The 21644-nt window shown below is 40.0% G+C and overlaps 1 protein-coding gene across 10 annotated transcripts in view; it reads left to right on the top strand.

The window, feature by feature from the left end:
• LOC114432494 (focal adhesion kinase 1-like) overlaps window positions 1-21644 on the top strand; it is a 40065-nt gene that overhangs the window by 5754 nt on the left and 12667 nt on the right. For 2 of the 10 annotated variants that reach the window (XM_028400534.1, XM_028400532.1), the window contains exons 1-14: window positions 8432-9283; window positions 10060-10304; window positions 11101-11270; window positions 11889-11976; window positions 12179-12258; window positions 12572-12634; window positions 14374-14428; window positions 17223-17363; window positions 17538-17615; window positions 17721-17828; window positions 18187-18304; window positions 18447-18477; window positions 19266-19330; window positions 21295-21312. In XM_028400534.1, coding sequence (XP_028256335.1) covers window positions 9160-9283; window positions 10060-10304; window positions 11101-11270; window positions 11889-11976; window positions 12179-12258; window positions 12572-12634; window positions 14374-14428; window positions 17223-17363; window positions 17538-17615; window positions 17721-17828; window positions 18187-18304; window positions 18447-18477; window positions 19266-19330; window positions 21295-21312 — 1384 coding nt within the window. In that variant the 5' untranslated portion in view covers window positions 8432-9159. Of the gene's footprint in view, window positions 1-6518; window positions 6546-8428; window positions 9284-10059; window positions 10305-11100; window positions 11271-11888; window positions 11977-12178; window positions 12259-12571; window positions 12635-14373; window positions 14429-17222; window positions 17364-17537; window positions 17616-17720; window positions 17829-18186; window positions 18305-18446; window positions 18478-19265; window positions 19331-19593; window positions 19681-21294; window positions 21313-21644 lie in introns of those variants that run through there. The other 8 variants (XM_028400537.1, XM_028400535.1, XM_028400530.1 and 5 more) reach the window with 8 other exon arrangements.

Here is a 21644-nt window from a genome sequence, read left to right as displayed (position 1 = left end):
GAAGTGCAACATATGAATTGAAATGGTTAAGTAGAGAGTCGTCATCGAGGCCAGGCAGACAAGTAGTAAACATGTTTAGGGAGGACCATGCAGACTTTCCACTAGGGGGAGATGTTATCACACCATCTCATGCAGCAAGGATGCTCACATTGAATGAAGCAGAGATATAGGGAGAGAGCTTAGACCCACCTTCCAAATGAGTCACAGTAGGGACTGTGTGCATGTGTGACATCTTGGCCTACTAATCCAGTGGCCCATTAATCTGCTTTACTCTTGAGCAACTCTCATCTTGTCTGGCTGCCTAGTTGTGTGTTTTTTTTTTGTTTTGTTTTTTTTTTGCATTAGAGAGGGAGAAACTGCTACAGTTCATTCATAGATTCAGAATTTCCATGACAAATGTACCGTTAAAATAGTGGATGTAATGTTAAGAAATAAATTAAAGACAGTATAATTATCTTTTATTTTTTTTAACTGCACTATATTCTATTTTATTCTATTTTATTCTATTTAACTCTTGCTCTGACTGTCGGTGTTGTAGTGCTGCTGGTACCCAAATTTCCCAGAGGGACCTTCCCAAAGGGATTAATAAAGTATATTCTATTCTATTCTAATTAAAGCACATTTTGTAACTGCCAACATTTCCAGCAACATTTTTTACACATGGCAAGATAAATTTGTCCTCACTGTTCTTTATAATATAATCTTAGTACTTGTAATTTTTTTGTTTTTTTTAACCAACCATTTGTTCTTAATGTATTAAATGATAATTTAAGCTCAAATGGCTGGTAAACACTAAATTAAGTGGAGGTTGGGTTTATTCCCCACCTCATCTCTGTGCATTTTGATTAGATTACAATTGGATTAAGTGTGTAAAGTCAGTGGAACAACTGACTGTCCCACTGTCTTCAATCTTTTTTTTCTCTCAAAGATGGATGATTTCTGTGGGACGGTGCTGAGTTGTGAACATCACATTATGACTAATTGAGTAGCTCCTCAGGGGGGCGTTTGTGTCGTTGAAACAGAATAGCCAAAGGCAACACAGCACACACACACACACACACACACCCACATGCTCAATGTTTAAAGGCTCACCCCCTCTTGTTATGTCATTCTCAGCTGTGCCTTTTGTGCCACTGCATTATTTCCTTGTTATTTTACCAGATTTTTATGTAGTATTGTTCTGTTATTGTCATTATGCTCCTCTTTCATCACACTTCTCTTCTTGCAGTTGTTGCATCATTTCTTTCCATCTCAAGTCCTTCCTTCCTCACTTGCCTTTCCTGTGTCTCATATACATCTGGCTCCCTCCCTCTCCCCCCATTACTCTCTTGTGGGACTTAAAGGCACCCCTCCCCCCTCCTCCTCCTCCCCCCGCCTTTTCTCTCTTTCCTCTCCCTCCCCCCTTGATCATAGGCTGCCTACTACTTGTCTTTCCCTGTCTCCTCTCCCTCGTTTTACACTCTACTCCCACTGCTCGCACTGCTGTGTGTATCTGTGGGTCAGTGTAGTCACAGTGGTTGTAGCAGAGAAAGGAGGAAGCTGGGCTACAAGCTTAAGTCGGCCTTAGACATCATTATTGAGTTAGCTGGGTAGCACAACGCTAGCCCAAAGACCACAGAATCCTGGGATTTTGGCTTTTCCTAATTTAGCAGTCTTTAGAAGAGGATTAGTCTTCTCTTCTCCTCTTTTTCTCTCTTCTCTTCTCCTCTCCCTGTTTGGGACTATAAATGGAAGGACTATACCATGGTGAGGCTTTTATTATGCTTTACTAATATGAGTGGCTGCATATCTGCATGTATCAGTAATGTTGTTCTTTCTTTCTATAAAGTCAAAAATACTTGTTATTAACAGTTGTGTTAGTTTCTGAACAGTCTGTGTTCAAAGTAGTTATTTTCTTGATGTCATTACTGTGACTAAAAGTTTACATGATGAAGTAATTTTTTCATGATAAGAAAAAGTGTAAATAAGCAGTGGTGACAGTAGTGACTGTGTTGGTGATGAGGAGAGGAGAGGCAGAAAAAGGTGACAAACTGGCAAATACACATAGAAACACACTTGCAAAACAATTTGTTATTAGATTACTACACATTATTTTTGTTTTAGACTCTCAATCGCTCTCATTTTGTTGCTTCTTACTGGTTGTATGGACAAAATTAAATAAGTGACTAGTTTTTAATTGACAAAATAATGAATGCAGGCTACTCAAAGCCCTAATATAACTAAACATTTGGAGCATTATACTGTTCTGTTTTGCCCCTTGTAATGAGGGAATATATTGGCGTATAAAAGGAGATGGACTTGCGTGGTTGCCTGTGTGTAGGAGGCTTCAACTTCAAGTGTGCATGTGCATCAAAGGGGGTTAACACCGCCTGTGTGCACTTTTGTGTGTGTAGGAGGTAGGATTGTTACGTATGTCAAATTATTGGGTTGGTTGAATACAAGTGTGCATCCCAATATAGTTCCCAGTATAGCCCACATTTATGTGTAGGTGTAGCGCGTGTGTTTGTGCATTTGGGTACACATACATTATATGTCTGTGTGTAAATGTGGACAGGAACCAATTCCCCTGCAGCAGGGTTTTGTTTCTGGGTTAGATCATCTATATTTCAGTGTGTCTTAATATGTTGGCCCAAGCTTATAATGGATGATGATGAAATTTTCTTAACAATATCCCAAAGCCTGCACCTTTCCTGTTCAATACAGTGCAGACACACACACATACAGTGCACCCACCTCTCATTTCATCAGTAGGCTTTATCTCTAAACCCTAAATAATGTACTTTTTGTGTTAAAGACTGGATTTGTGTGTGTTATTTATTTTTCTGCTGTTAATTATACATGTTAGGATGCATTAGTACAACTAGCTCCTAGCTGAACCATTTAAGAGTCTAGTTCAATCAGAATTGAGAATTCATTTTACTCTTGTAAAGCGGTTCCCCAGTGTTTGCTCTTCAATTCAATATTTAATGTTACATTTGATTTTCTGTGGATAAGCAAGTATAAATATATGCCTCAAGTCACAACTTAAACTTATTTTGTAATTCCTCATTTTGTCAGGTAGATCAGCTTTTTTTTTGACCACAAAGAGTGGCATCATTTGAAAAATATTTTTAAGCTCTCTCCAGTTTGTTCGGCCTAAATCTGAGGTGAATTATACACAGTATTTCTGGTCTGAGTGTGATACATGTGTGTTGCTTCAGTAAGCCTGTTAGCTTTATCACTGCACCTGAAAGATATGCACTGGAGTGAATGTGTGTGTCACAGTGTGTGTGCTTTGCAGATAAATGTGTATGAGCAGTCATGCATTTATTTGACCTTATTATGTTGCATGCATGTAGGAGTTATCTGGAGAGCAGGCGTCATCTGTATGTGTTTAATGCATTTTATTTAGCATATGACAGGTTTGAATAATAGTTTGATGTTAATCTGAATGTAAATAACAACATGAGAAAATGCACCTGTGCTTCTGATTGAAGACCCTTTAGCTAAAAGGCTAACCAGAAGTATATGTCATGGGAAAAACTAGGACTTGTCCTAGTTTTTTGTGCCAACATTAAGTCAAGGAAATCTAAGGTCAGAACAGTTGGAAAAAAACCTACAAAAGGACAAAAGCGGTCTTTTTTGAGTTAGTCTGTGTGTGTTAAGCGCACGTGAGTGGCAGGTGTGATTGGTGCCTTGGCATTATGTTGTTGCATTGTAAGACTGCACGCTCCAGTAATAAACCATTGTCCAGATTGGCACACACTTGTGCTATGGACCGGCTCAGCTTGAAGTGTAACCATTAGGCACAGAGCACTGAGGCAGAACAGTTGACTGCTACCTTAAGGTTAATTTAATGTCGTTTTTGCAAAGGCGAATTTTTAGCGAATCTTCTTTTATTACTTCTCTTCTGGTTTCATTTGTCACTGTAGCACAGTCGTGTGACCTTTTTGTAACTTCAACAGACGGACACAGTTTTAGGGTTTTAATTTCCCTCTATTACTTTACCTTACTCTTAGACTGTGGATTCTGTGTAACTACCCACCTAACACTGGTAGTTTAGACAGCAGACTCTCTCCTGTGCTGATAGTTCAGTCCAATTACAGTCACATAACCCCTGTGTTTTTTGGGGGTAACATGCAGTTATACACAACTTGGAGACAGTGGCTGTGTGTGCATGTCTAGTGAGATATATCTGTCAGTAAATGTGTGTTTTGGCAGCTCACAGTGTGTTTTCTGTTGGTGTTTATGATGTTTTACTGTGTTTAGTAACAGTTCAGATGAAGGTCCAACATATTTACCTTTACTAACAACGCAAAAATCCACGAGGATGGTTTCAGTATTCAACAAAACTGTGGAAACACATTTTATTTTCATCTATTTTTCGAGGGCATGTATTTTGGCATAAGGCTTGCAGATAGACTTGGATTTATTCTCCTCAAACTCTTTCACAGCAGCTTGTGTGTAGTAGGTCACTGTAAGAAGATGGCCTAACTTCACTAACACATAATACAGACTTAAAGGATGATTCCAGTGTACTTAGTGTAAGATTTATGTGTCACTGGCATTAATCATCATGGTCAAAAGCTTTATATGCAGACTAGATTGCAAAATGCATTGTACAAACAGCTATTTATAGCACAATTAGCCACAAGTTTTTTTTTTCACATTTCACATCTGTGAAAGTGTTTGCAAAGCACAATTACAGCCATTATTTTAAATCTTTTAGATTACAGTAAGCCAAAACTCTTGCTCTTCATCTCTCACTATCACTCCACTCTTCTTACTCTCACTCACATTTACAGTGTTATCTTCCTGCAAAGACTTACATCCTGTGAGAAGCACATGTCAAAACATTTTTTTGTTCCGATTAATTATTTAGATACACAAAGATGGCAAGATAGGACCAAGGTTTAAAAATATCAGGAATTCCCTTTTACAGTAGATCTCATTTTGGAGTATACTAAATAATTTGTGGAACATACAACAGCATTTATGCATGAACCTGAAAAAGCAATCCTTTCTCCTTTGTGTGCTGTTCTTGAGTACAGCTTGAGAAGGTGTTTGGGGCTCATAGCTGATCTACTGGCAAGACCATTTGTGTTTATGTGTGCGTGAGAGGCAACCATCTTTGATACAATAGCTTTTCTCTCTTGTCCAGGTGCTCTCTAATCAGCCTCAGTCATGAAAAGACCACAGTCTCCTTTGGTTTTTAGTCGAGACTGCAACAGTATTGATATAGCTGCAGATCTCAAACTACACTCTAACCAGAGACAGACAGATGGAGGCAGAGTGGAGCTCTCAGAGTGTCCAAGAGAGACAGATGGTCTTAGGTCTATCTAGATGTCATTATAGACACTATAGCAGAGTCAATCATTGTAGACTGGTCCACATCAAGTTTACTGGTGTTCCTTTTAGCCACATAGTGTGATGATAAAATGATAAAATGATGGTTGTCCTTGGTTACGTCATTGGAAGCATGATGCAAGCCAGCTGGGGGATTCATATGAAATGTATGTCCTTGCAATTAAGGGCAAACGAATGTAAAAAAAATATGCTGAATTGTGAGTACAGTAAAGTCTAAAAATGACTACTCTTGCAAATTCAACAGAGTTGTCAACTTTGTCCCTGTAATGTCCTGGTTTCACGTTGCACAGAATTTGTCGATAGCTCTCACACACAATCAATCATCTTGAGAGCTTTTCCATTTTTGGTGTGTGGGTTTTTTTTCTTGCCATTACATCATCTTTGTTGGCAACCTTTGCTTTAATTTCACCTTGACCATGCTTGCCCGGTATTTGTGTGTACATCAGGGTGTCTAAAGCACTTATGCACTTATCCTCTTGACCCCCTCCCACAGATAACCACTATCACTGCTCTAAGTCAGAGTCAGGTTCCATAGGGCTTCTCCTGAGCTTCCTGTGGGATTTTGGGGGCTATTTGATCGATTTTAGTGTAGAGTATCACCCCAGTCAGGAAAACATGTGTTTGAAAACATGATTTCTATTCACATAGGTATTTTTTAAAAAGTACATACACTGCTACCTGAAACGTCTCCTGGAAGGGTGCTAAATGAAAAGAAAAATGTTTTACTACTTTAAAATACCATGTGTAAAACCACAGAAGTCACAGCGTTTTAACCTCATCTACCAGCTGCTTGACCAGAACACCTGAACAATAGGGCTGCTCTGTGTCATTACTCTTTTTTTAAACAATACAGCTTCAGCATACATCAGGAGTCAGAACAATTCATGTAACAATGGCATATTGATTGAAAAATAAGTCAATACCCCTGTTAAAAGTGTACATGAAAGCAGGATATTGATGGATTTTTAATCTATTTAACTTGACACATATTGTGTAGCAGGTCCAGACCTCTCTGCCTCAATTTGCATCCAGTAACACAATTAAGGACACCTGCTGGGCAGCGTAATGAAATTAGGCTTACTTTTTTGTTTTTGACTTGATTTCTTTGCTCAGTCAGTCAAAATTAAACAAAGCAGTTAACTGTTATTTTTTTTTCTCTATATGTCTTTCAGATATTTCCCGAATTGCCTACTACACAGGTGAGGAGCTGACCCCTAAACACCTGCTGCAGCCATCAACAGCATTTAGCTGCCTCATTCACTCATACAGACACAATATGAAGTCAATAATAGTTTAGCAAATAATAGTTTTATATAAACTTCAAGTTATTTTAACTGAAGTCCAATTTGATTATGGATAGAGACTAAGTGACTGCTAGAGTCCTACACACTGGATCTCTAAAAAGGAAAAATAACTTTAAGTCAAAACAAAGAGCTGAAAAAGTAATGTTATGTAGAAATGGTGACATTCTGACAAATAGAGTAATGTTGGCAACATACTCAAACAATCCAACAAAATTGATGTCTCTGTGTTATAATAATATGTTAATATTATTGATGCTGATAGAAGAGTGACTAATTACAATCTTCACAATATAGATACAGACAGATACCACACACAAAATATGTTTCTTACAGAGTCCCAATATAGCAGCAAGAACCTGAGGGTATAAAAGAGGTTGCTTTCCGAAAATGAATGTGCCAGGGTACCATGGTAGCCAGGGGCCTGGCTTTAGCTTTGCAGATTAATAATAATCAGGCCAATGCCTGTTATACTCACATGTTGTCAGGGTTTTAGCTTCCTCTAATTATTACCTATATTATTATAGGATTTTTACTTGAACACTGAATCTGTTCAGGTGTCACTTCAGAGTAAAACCAGTGCCAGATGTTTGTTTGTTTTTTAAGTTTTAATGTTGGTTGTTTTTGACTGGAGTAAAGCAAAATGCATGTTAAATAAAACATGACAACAATGGCAAGTGTTGAAATACAAACAGAAAAATAATCAGTGGTTTCATTTATGCAAAACACATCAAAGTAACTAATGCATAACTAAGGTTTACCTGTTGTTTTAAATTTTTATCTGCACTCAGTCAATAGTGGATGATGGGCTTCCCTCCTGTGCAAAAATAAATATATGTTTTGGACAAAATGGTGAGAGAGAGAGAGAGAGAGACTTTGGCTCTGCACCCACAGAGCTCTTCCCTTTCATGGCAACATCCGGTCCTCTGACAAAAGGCTTTCAATAGTACACTCACATGTACACTCCCACATGCATGCGCACACACACAAACACCAAAACCCCCTTCCCTCCTCCCTCCAGATTTTCATAACAATGACTAAAGACTGAGATGGACCCCAAATTATTGGAAATGCACACGTGCACACTCAAACACCCGCCATGCCTGCTCAGTTAAGTCTGAAGCTAACTGGCGATTTTTCTGTGTTGGTTATTGTTGGTGTGTTTACAGTAATCAGGTTGAGTTGTTTAATTGAGGATGTGTTCAACTGTATGAATATGTGTTTGATTAATTGTTCCTGGCATCTAGTTAGAGTTACAAAGTGGCACTTTGTTGGAGGGTATTGCACAGATTCTAAAAGATAAATACCTGGGTGCTTGCCCTGGGTGTCTATGGACGTGGCGTATGATGTGTGATTGATTGGTACTTTGTTATGTGAATGAGGACTGGTTGCAGCTGCCAGTTGAGATTCTTGGTTATTTTAGCTTTGGTGTAAGACATTGTGTCAGAAAAAGGGATGTTTATGTTCTGGTGATTCAATCTTGGTTAGTTTTTTGCTAAATGATCAAGGATATTCAATTCTTAAGTACTTGTTTTTGGTATATAAGATAATTTTAGAGGGTCTAATTTTCCTCTCCTCACAGCGTCAGTAATAATCATTTTATCACAGGGCTGTTCTGAGATCAGCTTCATAAACAGAAGTGGGAGGGGTGTTCATTGAATAGAAGAGAGCAGATTAGCATATTAATGGTTTCTAGCTCCTCCTGCGCCTCCAGCAGCCCTCTCTTGAGCTCTCTCATTCCCACTCAACTTTCAGTTATGCTGCTCTGTCCTCCTTTTCCCTCTCGCCCTGAAACATTTGCTATATTTCTGTCGCTGTCTTTGTTTCCTTTGTTTTTCTTGCTCAATCTCTTTTCTTGTGTTGTGTTTCCAAGAGAAGATGGCTTTCTGTTTGTTTCTCACTGAGCACAGTAATTGTCTTTCCTCTCTGTGTGACCACTAACTAACTGAAGGTCCTCTGGATCGCCTTTTGTACAAGTTGGATTTGAACTTTCTGCTGGAGGAGCACCCCTTCACACCGACTCTATAACCTGAATTGTCTCCTAAGCGACAGTTATTTGACACTTCCAAGGCAACTCTGTAACTATGGAGTGCAGACATGGGGCAGAATTCGTTCAAAAAACAAACAGTGTGTTCTCATCAGAGAGGAGCCACTGAGGAGTAAGTGGACAGAAGTTTGTGGATGAAAGCAACAGATCTCTGGGGATCCGTTTTATTTTGTGTTACTGTGGATAACAGGAAAAGATTAGGAAGACGGGACAGGACAAAAGTCTTCAAAGGATGTTGGAATTTTTCGGTTGATGTTACGTCGGGAGAATTTTCATACTTCACACACAGTGTCAACAGACATTGAAGAAACTGACTTTTTGAATTTTTTTGCTTTCACTCCTCTGGAAGTAATTGTTGGCAAATGCTGGACAGTGTGTGTGTGTGTGTTTATGTGTGCATGAGTTTTCTTTGCAGTTTCAGTGTCAGAATCGCTATTTATTTCAAGGTTACTGTGTGTGCATGCAATGCGTGGTTGTGAAGCTGCGAGTTGCATTTCTGTCCTCGATGCAGGCAGATATAGGGAAAGACAGACATGTGTTTCCATGGTGACAAGTGGCTGTAGCCCCTTCCCCATGTGTTGGGACAGAGGTATGAATGAAAACTCTTTGACTCACACACACACACACACACAGAAACACACACAAGTAGCACGAAGCCACTCCTCACAGTGTGACATCTGACTCCATGGGAACATAGTTGGTATACAGCCAAAGCTACTTTGCAGGAATTGTGTGTGTGAGACAGTGTTTGCTGCATTTTTGGCATAAAAGATATGATAGTCATCAACTGGCACAACTTGGAAGCACATTTTTTATCGTAGCTGTGACTTTCTCTGGAGTTATGTTTGCATGTGTGTGTGAGTCTCTCAGGTGTAATTACCGACTAGAAAATATCCATTTTCCTTTTTTAAATGTGAGAAGAGAATCACAGGAAGAAAGGGTAGCAGAAAAATACCACATGGAGGGGGCAACCAACTCACACACAGAGAATTACTATGCTAACACATAACAACAGTGATAAAGAGAGGGTAGTTTTTGCTGGGCATTTCCGGATGAAGTTACCATGAAATTCCAGGAAGTGTGTCAATGTCAGAATGTCTTATTCAGGAAAAATGGCAGCCAGTAGAGCATTGTCTTCCCTGTGTTATAGACACGGTGCTTACATAAACAGCCTTGACCCTTACTGCACTTCTCTCTTTATTTCTCTTTAATATCTTATTGTTCATTGTATTTCATCTTACCAAACAATGACGCAGAAGAAGAATAGATATTTGTTGTACAAAGTTACCGGTAACTGAGAAGAAAATGGGAGAGGGCAGAATTCTCTCTGATTGAACTCATTATTTTCTCCTCTCTTTCTCATAGAATATGACAGACACCTAGCAGCGGCAGTGTCAGCAGGGAAAACCATGGCAACAGCCTACCTGGACCCCAACCTTAATCATGCCCTCCTTGGAGGTGCCAAGTCACGGCTTAGCGCAGGTGGATCAGACCGAACCATGGCAGGCTCCATGGACAGGGTTCTGAAAGTCTTCCATCACTTTGAAACCAACACTGAAAACAGCTGCTGGTCTTCCAACATCAGATATGGAGATGCAACTGATGTCCGGGTAAGTAAATACAGATGATACCCTTTAGCCTTAAAGTGTAGGTCTTTGTTGTTTGATGTGATGGAATTTAATAACTGTAAGAAACCCTTATGGTATATCAGATCATTATGGCCTTCACTGTAATATTAGTTAGTGTCCATATCAAACCCCCCAGGCTTATAGTGCACTTTAAACCCAGCTGTTGATTTAGAGTTGAATGTTTTGATGGTTGTCCACAGCTCAAGGTCCTTGCTCTCTGCTCTGATGAAGGATATTTACAATGAGAGTATTTTGCCTGCTAATACATAAACCTCGGGGCATTATATTTGTGTATGTGTAGGTTTACTTAGCAGTCTGCTTTTAGATGAACTGCCACGGTGCAGAAACTACCTAACACTGCTGACATCCTAGTGGTCATACAGGACTCACTGCAGATATCCTCTCCTCTCTTATCCTTTCATCCTGCTCTTCTTCAGTATCTAGGTCAGACCCCCTAGCGTTTTACATGGTAACACACACATGGTTCTGTGAGCATTACTGTGCATGTGTGTATGATGTCTGTCAACTTGTTTGGGTGGGAACGTCATTTAAATTGCTTGAAGTCACACACGCAGACAAGGATGCATGCCCTCATTGACCTGATATCAAATGCCAGACATAAACATTAGTGTAGGTAGCACAGTGAGGTTACACTGATTGGCTATTTTTTTCATATTATTAATTTTAACCTCACTGGCTTAACAAAAAATAATGTCTGCTGAATGAATACTTTTCAAACTATTTCACGTGTCTACTTTCCTTCTGTCTTTTCCTTCAGGGAATCATACAGAAAATTCTGGACATCCACAAAGTGCGTTGGACTTCGTGTTTCGGCCTGCGTCTCAGTAACAGCCAATCAAAAGACCAAGTGCACTGGCTTCACCCGGATTTGGGTGTGTCCAGCATCAGAGAGAAATATGAACAAGCACGGCTAAATGAGGAGTGGAGGTAAGAAAAGACAAGTGTTCCTACTAATTGATATCAGGTTTTCCTAAAGTGTAGTTAGTTTGCAGCTCAGATAGCAGCAGGTGCTTGTATGTAGTATGTTTCAAAGGGGCTCTTAAACTGCCTTGGCGAGACATGACTTAAGTCAGCAGTTCACAAAGCAGCCAGCTTCAGCAGTATGTGGTATTGTGCTTTAAAGTAGTAGAAGTGATTTATTGTAAACAGCCTCATGCAAAATAGTGCAACCCGTCTGCTGTATGCTGATGAGAGGCCGGGTGTTTGTTGCAGTGTGGCTACGTTAGCTAGGTAGTTTAATGCTGGAGTATATATTATCTTTATTGTGGCAGTCTTGGTGCTAATGCTATTGTGAGATATAGACCTTTTGCACTGTGGACATAAAGAGGGAGAGAACCAGATGCCTGCTTTGTCTGACTAAGTCAACAACTCTCTCTGTGACTCTGTCAGCTTCTATTAAACTCATTTTACAATCACTCATCTAATTTGCATTCTTGCATATTGTGCTTTTCCCTCACTTTCCTTTTCTTCTGCTCACTTATGCTTGCATCTATGTTATCTTTTTATCTCTACTTACTTTCCCTCTTGTCTGCCTTTTCTTTGTAGGTATGAGTTAAGAATCCGGTATCTACCAAAGGGCTTTGTGCAGCAGTTTACAGAAGACAAACCTACACTCAACTACTACTACCACCAGGTACACACACACACCTAAACACACATTTCCTCTTCTGCCAGCTGCTAGCCCCAAGACATATGGCACTGCTAGGGGACTGAGTGTGTTTGGGTTTGGGTAATCTAGGTCAGTGGCACTGTGTGTGTGTTTGTATGTGGGATAGATGACTTGAAGTACATGTTCTAAAAGGCAGATTTCTGTGATGTGTTTTTATGTCTTTCAGGTGAAGAATGACTACATGACCGAAATTGGGAATCAGGTGGAACAAGATGTAGCTCTTAAACTAGGTTGTCTAGAGATCAGGTGATGTGCTTGCAGTGCTAAAACAAATTCATTAATTTTGTTTACAATGGATTCCATATTTTTCTTGGTAGATGTCTTTAATTATATCATAATTCTGCTTGCAACTAAATGTTCAGTTGTAGTTGTTTACTTCATCAGTGGAAACAAACTGGGTCTGCCCTTCAGCTGCACTGATAATTCTTGCTTCTTAGTCAGTTATCCATTATTCAATGCAACAGCCGTTTCTGTTGTAGATATAATTTTAATGTCTGCAGCCATTAGATCTGACCCCACTCTGTGTCTTGTCTCTCTGCCCCACTGGTTTCCATTCCAGGCGGTTCTTCAAAGAGATGAGAGGAAACGCCCTGGACAAGAAATCCAACTATGAACTACTCGAGTAAGTATTTCCTTTACAAGCAAAGAGTCCCAGCTTTACATAGTGGTAGGGGCCAGACTGATTTGTACTGTCCAGCTTGCGACCACAACAATCTTATTCAGCAATCACAGTTACTAATAGACTAAAAGTCTATTGCTGACATCCACAAATTACAGTTCAGTCGTGTCTGTCAACTGTAACTTGACATGTTGTTGCATTTGTGGGTGACTCAAAATCAAACAGACGCAGAGACTCATGACACTCCTGTGTCTCTCTGCAAACCCTCTTCTCACATTCCCTCTGATATTGCCTCAACTTTGTGAAAGTGGCTGTAGTGCTCATTTAAATATGATGCTGACAGTTGAAGCGGCTTATGTTAGCACTCCTGTTTTCTCCGTGTGGTGTGCCACTTGGTGCTCTCTGAAAGATGGAAGTCTATGAAGAATTTAAACTCTAAATGAGGCTTGGCCCTTGCATGGTTTGATTCTAATGAGCTGCCCCTTTCCAATGAAGTCTTTCTTTCTGCCCATCAGCATAATGAGCTCTCCAATTAACTGAGAATAATGCCTCCTGTCTTTCCACTAGTATTTCTTTGTCTCTTTTTTCATTCTTAGTCTGTCTATCTCTTCCCCATGCTCACGTCTCTATTTTCGTCCTGTCTCTCCTCCTGTTCTGTTCTTCCTTTTTGTTTTGTTTCTGCCTCTACTTTGCTGCACGTCTCCCTGTTTATTGGAAAAAGATGTTGTGTCATGCATATTTTAAACCCAACAAGAGCGAAAGTGCTGTTAGTGCTTTGATACAGCATGTTGACAGTCGACCATCAGTGCCTGATATTATTGCTTCTTTCCTCAAGAGCAAGATTTGTGTTTTTGTATTTATAAAGACAAGAGAGGGGGAGGTATCAAAAACGCTTGTAGTCTCAGTATATATAGTAATTAGATACAGAGCATTAAGCTGGACTGCAGGAGGTTTAAAATCCTTATTTAAATCCACATTATGTGAGGCTGCAACAATTTGCTGTGATGTTAGTTATACTTTGCTAGACAAGTCTGAAATAGTTAATGATTTTAGTTGGTGTTAATAACTGTCAACAGTAGCACACAAGCAGCCTCAGCCTCAAGACTTAGAATGTTTTCCTTTGTTTGACTGAAATAATCGCATCTTTAATCCGATTATAAAGAACGAATATTTATTGTATTTTTGTGGGATTTACAACTTTGTGGACCACACACATTTGGCATCTGTAATAATGATACTACAATAATTACTTGAGATTTGACCTTTGTGGGAGAAACAGGAGGCAGAAACGATGATGTAAGCTCCCAGCCTTTCTCTTACTCTTTACTCTTCCTCTCCCTCTGTACTGGTCTTTTCTCTAGAGGGCTATGAGTCATTAGCAAGCTTCCTGTAATAGCTCCACACATCTTTCTTTATTCTGTGGTCGCCCCTCTTTGTATTCCTCTCTGCCTTTCTCTGTCTCATCCTTTCTGCCTTTTCTGTTTTTCTTCAACCCCATCTTTTAGGAAAAGATGAGTAGTGCTCTGTAGTCAGCACTTAGTCACAGCTTTCTGTTTCATGTCTTCAGTTGCCTAACAGTTTCTGTCTGTAGTTGTTGTTCTTGCATCTCAGGAGAGGGGGAAAATACAGAGCTCAAATCAGATAAATTCAGCCATAGTTGCCAATTAACATTCCTTAGTGTAATTTCACCATAATAAACATTCTGATGTTTTCCTTCTGTATCTCTGTGTTTGTCTTTTTAGGAAAGATGTTGGTTTGAGGCGTTTTTTCCCAAAAGACCTGTTGGATTCAGTCAAGGTGAGATGAAGTGCCTGTGACTATAGAGAGTTATCCTACTGTATTCACATTTCCCTGTTGATGAACAATGAAGAACCTGCTTGCATCTGTTACCACAAGGGTGATGTGTTATTGGCTCTTCCTAGTGCAAGAGAGGGTTTTCAAATGTCTGGATGTGTTACAAGATGTGTTGTCAGGCTCTAGGGTTGTCCTTACCTCCATGTGAAGAGTTGTTATAACATAAGCAACCAGTTAAGCCAGACTTTATTCAGACACCTCCAAAATACAAAAGTTAATGTCATTGTTTAGCCATGTGTGACCAGAGCTGGTAATTAGGAATTCATTATGTTGTTATCAAGAGGAGCTGCTTCATACTCTTTTGCTTGCCTCCATATTCAATTTTCATACAGATTTTATTCAGATAACAATGCATCTTTCAAGGTAATTCAGTCAGTTTAAGCAATATCAATATTTAATAACAGTATTTAGCAAATAACTCACAATGGAATAGCACATTTGTTCCCAAGCAGATGTGTACATTTGTATGTAATGGGTGAGTGTGTTTGCATAATGAGGAGTGACGGTGTCAGTGATAAATTTACGGCACGTGTTTATGGGCAGGGTCTTGGTGTGTGTGCATGTGTCTGAGGGTGTGTGTGAAAAGCCCAGTGACCCGAAAAGGTCTTGATGTCAGCAGGCGGGCAGACAGATGCTCTGCAAAGGGAGACTGGGTTTTTTTGCATGCTAGTGTATGGGTGTTGTATGTGTGTGTACGACCCTCAGGTCATCTTTAAACCCACTTTCTTTTTTAACAATAAGGAGGGAGGGGGATGTGTCAGTGTGCGTCTCCTTCCTTGTCTCCCCACCTTTGTGTCTGTGAAGCTCTGCTGACTCCCTTCTCATCAGCTGCCCACCTCTCTTTCTCTTCTCTCCATATGAGATGTGGTCCCACAAGGCCATTTTTATTGTGACACACATGTGCAGTCAAACATCAATAGATTCAGAATCTGACTTGATTAGAGATGTCTGAACTGAACTGTTATCTGTTATATAAAATATGTAACAATCTCATCTAAATTAATGGGGCTAAACAAAGCAAATAGTAGAAATATGGCCTGGTGGTGGTTAGCAAAACATACGTTTATTCTGCTCTTTCTGTGGCGCACGCACACGCACACGCACACGCACACACACACACACACACACACACACACACACACACACACACACATGTCAGTGTGTAAGGCAGAGAGAGCACAGCTGTCATTTACGTTCACACTGCTGAACGAGAATGGTAGTCATTTAATGGGATTATTCTCCCTCAGTGGACTTCACTCAAACACACAGTCATACACATTAACACACACACACACACCACACAGAGCAGATGGCTGTGGTAGTAAACAGTGACTGAAATTAGCTGCAATAAAAAGCAGAGTCTGTTCATTTATATTGACAGGCCGGGCAGCAGGTTTAGTCTAACTGACCTTTGGTGGCTTCTGAGATCAAAGTTTGAACAGCCAGCCCCAACTTGAGTCAAGGCACTTGTTTGTCATAATGCCATATTGAAATGTCACATTATATTAAAGTGAGGACTGGGGAAGGAAGGAATTAAAAAAACGTATCACTATAAATCCAAAAAAGGGACACAAATTATACACGCAGCCACTGTTGTACCTTTGCTGTTGTGATTATATTGATTGTATTTTGCAAACTTGTTAAGTGGCCTCTACTAATCACAGAGTGCCTTAACTGTCCAGACTGTTGCTATAGTGACAGTGGACATGTCGACAGGGAAGCCGAAAGCCACTCTCAGTACTTCCTTTCAGGAAGGGTGGACAGTTTAAACTGATAATTTCCCTGTTTGTGTGTTTATACGTGTGTGTGGAATTCTAGGAATTAAAACAGGCGTCCTATCTGGAGTGGAAAGAGCACATACACACACACACTCAAACAGATTTATTCTGTAATCAGTAGTGTTATATGTGCTGTTGTTGACACATACACATAGGTAGATTGCAGGCTACTGTGATGTTTACACTTAAGTCTAGTTAAGCAATTGATTAAATAATTAACACATTTTAGGACTTCAGAGGAGTCAATAAATCAATACACCTTATATAGTCTTGGTTGTAGTTGGTAAACTTCTCGTTTAAATTGTGCCGAATGACCTTAATGTGCTGTAGCAGTCTACTATAAATCTATGATCCATACTGAACTTAATACCCTCTAATCTCTATCTTAATCTATATATTTAGATATTTATAGAAAGGGATTGTCCCTAAAGTCTGTGTTTGTTTTAGTGTGTATGTTGTTTCTGCACTGTACTATACTAGATTGTATTTAAGTACAGTATATATGTATGTTCATCTTTATCCTCAGTGAGGATTTTACATGACAGTGTAATGTTCTGAGAGGGATTTTCTTTCCCTTTTGTCCCATCTGTCCAGTGACATAACAGAGTGTTGTGCCAGCAGGACAAACGCACCTCACAGATCACTCGGAAGAGCATGTTACATACACTATTGATAGATGGGCAGGCTCTTCGATGTTTAATTGACTAACTAACAGTGTCAACATGTCTTTGTTAAAATATTGATCTGTACTGAGAATGAAGTGCTGATGTCAGTTTGACTGGACGCAGAGTGGACTGTTAGTCAATCAATGTCTATTTAGTCTCATACACACACACACACACACACACACACACCTCCCTCCTATTACACTTCCTCCACTCTGTTGTCCCAGTGAGATTTTCTGCTGAATCGGCTTGATAACATATTCTAAGAGGTCATTTGTTCCCTCTTGTCTTCAGGCCAAAACTCTTCGTAAGTTGATTCAGCAGACATTTAAGCAGGTGGCCAATCTCAATGATGAGCAGTGCATCCTGAAATTCCTGGAGACACTTGGGCCAATCTACCGCTATGACAAGGAGTGCTTCAAATGTGCCCTTGGGGTAGGTTCCTGCAATTCTCAGGTTTTTTTGTTAACTGTGTCAGGGCGACCCCTTTTGGCAGCATCAGGTCATGTATGCACCCAGCCTTTCCTCCTTTTCTTTTTTCTTCATTTCACTTTGGATCGATTTCTCCTGCTTTCCACATTTAACCTGTGTCTGGCTCCTCCCTAACAGTCCAGCTGGGTGATCCAGGTAGAGTTAGCCATTGGGCCAGAGGAAGGAATCAGTTACCTCACAGATAAGGGATCCACGGTGAGTTTCTTCCACAAATGCAGCCACCAATTAGATCATAACAGGCTTGACAACAAAGCTAAAAAATAATTTATTCATAAGCTTGTTGCCTTTCACTGTCTGCAGCCTACCCATCTAGCAAACTTTAACCAAGTCCAGTCCATCCAGTACTCAGCTATGGAGGAGAAGGACAGAAAAGGCATGCTACAGCTGAATGTAGCTGGAGCTGCTGAGGTATTACTCAACTTTTTGTCACATGTTTTTTTCTAACATTGTTCCACTGTCATGTTGTATATTCTTTATCAAAATTAGACTTTAATTTTATTTGAACTTGAAAGTTACTTTGAACTGTAATCTGTGGAAAAACAATAGCTGAATAGATTGACCAAAATTGTCATGCTGCTTTATTTTGTATAATGACAAATGTGTACTTCTACTTGCGCACAAGTCGTGTGTACAAGAGATGAGTTCTCCCCTCATGTAAGAAGCAGATGGAAACCTCCACGGTGTTTTTATCTATTAGGTTTGTGTGTGGTGTCTTTTGAGACAATGGTTCTCTGTCACAGGCTTGTCACTGTGTTTGTGTGTGCAGCCTCTCACAGTTACGACAGCATCGCTAACAATGGCAGAGAACTTGGCTGACTTGATTGATGGTTACTGTCGTCTTTTCTCCATGGAAACTCACTCCTTCATTGTCAGAGTTCAGAAAGGTAAAGTAAGAAGCTGTAGTCTGTCCGCTTATTTAAATAAAAATCTTTTTTTTCTATATTTCCTTGTACTCAAGTACTTTTACTGAGGGGAAAAAATACATTTAAGACAACTTGGTATATGTTGTGTGCTTTTGTCCTCTAGAGGGAGAGAGAGCGCTGCCTTCCATCCCAAAGTAAGTGCACGTCTCCATAAAATTCTTATTGCACAGTTCTTAAAATGTATGAGTTTACAATAATTTTAAAAGGGTCGAAAAAGTGTATATGTTTAGTGACAGTAAAGTGCAAAATTCTATCTTCATGCCCACATGACAAATAGCTTTTAAAAGGATCAGCAATCAGCAAACTGCAATATAAAAGTTCTGAAAGTTCACTGTGTTTTGTTTATCTATAACTGCAGCACAGACCTAAGTGTGTCCTCATTTCACTGTCAGTTGTTTAAATTCAGACAGCTTTGCTTACTTTTGGTCATTTCAACTCAAATCTTTCTCTCTCTTTCCTTCCTCTATCTGTGTGTGTGTGTGTGTGTTGCTGGTCAAATAAGGAGATAAGTTTAGGAGCCAAATACTTTCCACTTAGGGTTTTTAAACACTCTGGTAGTCCCCACCTCTTTCTCTCTCTCAGTCTCTGCCTCTCTCTCTCTCTCTCTCTTTTTTCCCTCTGCCCGTTGTGGTCTGAGATGTAAAGATAGTACTCAGCTGACACAGAAAAAGAGACCACGGCAAAGGCAGAGACATAATAGAACCAGTAAGGAATAGTTCACAGTCACTGTGAGGTGCTTTTTCCATTTCAAAGAGCTGCAAGTGAGAAACAGTTTCCACTGTTTGTTCTTTTTATGAGATCTTACTTTGACAAGGAGGAATTAATTCAGTTTGATATTTTCTTCTTGTTTTATTGGAGCGTTAACCCCTTTCAATGCTGTGTAACTGATGCCCACTTTGCTGCCTTCTCTTCTCTTCTTTAGACTATCTAATAATGAGAAAAAGTTAGAAGCAGTCAGGAGTGGAGTGCGAGCGATCTCCGTTTCAGGTAAGCTTTAAAATCATGCACATCAGTTCAAGGAACAGATGGTTTAGGAGGAAGATGAGCACGTCTTTCCATTCTGTCCATCATTTTTTTCTTCTCATTGTTCATTCCTCTGTTGGGATTGTTTCTACCACCCTGTCTCTCTAGTTGTGTTTTCTTTTGTTTACTTCCTCCCCACTCCCTCTGCACTCACTCACATCCATTCACTCTTGTGTTTTTTCTCCTCTCACACTCTGGTCCTTTTCTCCCCATCTGATTGGCTGAAGATCTAGTGACATCGACACCTCCTAAGCCAACCAAGGCGCGTCGTTTCCTCCTCCCCTTTGTCTTCTGTTCAGATTCACCACCCAATGGTATCCCTTGCTCTCATTGGACAGTTAGTAGAGGAGCATATCCACAAAATTGTGATGTGGTGGAGTAAAATTCCTGATTTGATGATCATGCTTACTGGATAACTTCACTTCCTATAAGGACACACAGATGGTGGGTAGAATACCCTCAGAGGAAGTCTCCCACAATACTGTATGCTGTTAAGTGTTATTTGAGTTTGACTGATCTGTAGTCCAGTTTTGGCACACTTTTATCTACTGCATCACAATCTGCCTCAGTTTAAAATATGCTCTTTTCTACTAAACTGTCCTCACTGCCTGGTTGCTTTCACTTGTTCAGTCTGACACACACATTTTAACCACAATAACAGGTTGTGTGCTGCTGCATAAAATTCACCAGTACTCAAAAACTCTGGGACACAAATAAAAAAGACAGAGAGGTGTCTCTCTCTTAAAAGCAGGCGTATGTGTGGTTGACCCAGCCTGCTGACAAAGGCTACTAAACATATATATTTTCCTGTTTCATCGTTTATTCATCAATAATGATACCAGAGTAAAATTGGTTTTGCTGCTAAAGATACAGTTAGGTTATTTTTAATCATTATTTTCAATGTGTTGTGTAAGTTCATTAAAAATTGCACGGCTTAGCTTGTGGCAGTGTGGTAAGTTTTCAAAAAAGTTGTTGTTCCATTAAAAGATCAGGCTTCAACCACCAAGTAGATGCCTTGTTAAAGCCCTCAAGCAACCAGCCACTACCAGCTCAGTGATGGATTTCTGTAGCTGGGAAAACAGTTGCTCTTTAGGAATGATTCATGTTAATGAAAACACAAGCACATGCTACCTTCTACGTGTCACTTGGTTGATAAATGGGACACTAGGTGACCTTGCGTCTCCATCTGTGGCTTTGGCAGCTGTCGACAGTAGCTTGGAGGACTGCTTGGAGAAAGTTCTGGACAGCAGCTGCTTCCTTGCTGGAACTTAAACAACTATCCAAACTTTTTTTCTGCTGGAGGTTCCAAATGTGATATGCAGGCATGGTTGACATACTGTTTGAGAATTTAATTTTCTTACTGTGCACTTCTTTGAAGCTCCAGTATGGATCTCTGTGTGTTCTCGTAAAGACCCAAAATGAACAAAAACAATAAAATCTGTGGTCCTTCCTGCACTCTAAGCCTCCTATAAGTAAGTTGGCTAGACATGAGAGATCAGGTGATCCAGTGTAACAAACCTGTTTCCATTACGCTAACACAGCTGCATCCTCTGTCTGCAAACCATATACAGTTTTAACTCTTCAACTCCCACATAAATTTACAGTTTGGCACACAGCCCGCCTCAGTCAAACTACACCAGAGTTCAAACACTGCTTTGCATATTTTGACAAACTGTCCGCTCTGCATTAATTGAAGTTTTTTGGATTTGAACTAACTGCTTGCTTACTGGCTTTGCAGATGCTGCATCATCTTTCATGTTTGTTCATGGCTTGTCATGCTCTAACCTCTCTCTTCTCTCTCCCTCTCTTGTCTGCTCTGCCTTCTTTTGCTCTCTCTCTCTCTCTCTCTCTCCTTGTTGTTCTCCCTCTCTCTCACCGTCCTCCTCCTCTGCTGTCCTGTTTCCTGCATGCTCTCCGGGACCCTGCAGAAGATCTTAGTGGGGATGGTAAAGTTATGCTGTTGTTTATCTATCATGTCTTTCTTGTCCTGCTCAACCAACAGGCTGCACGCTTTGTGGGAAGTGTAGCATGTGGGGATTGATGTTTATGCATGCATTTCTGCTTCCAAAACAATGGCACATTGTGCTCTATTATGTTATTATAGTGCGATTTAAATCATATAGAATGTTATGGTAAGCAGTTATGTAGTTATGTGACTGTTTTAGTAGCTAGAGTGGCAGACGTGTTGCGTGTGTTTGTGTCTGCCTATTCCTGATAATTGTGGAAGTTAAAAACCACTACAGTTGTTTTTCACCAACTTTTAACCTTGCGAAGCAGA

This window comes from Parambassis ranga, chromosome 2 (assembly GCF_900634625.1).
Source record: "Parambassis ranga chromosome 2, fParRan2.1, whole genome shotgun sequence".
In the NCBI taxonomy this organism is placed as follows: domain Eukaryota; kingdom Metazoa; phylum Chordata; class Actinopteri; family Ambassidae; genus Parambassis; species Parambassis ranga.
This window is presented reverse-complemented; position numbering and strand designations above follow the sequence as displayed.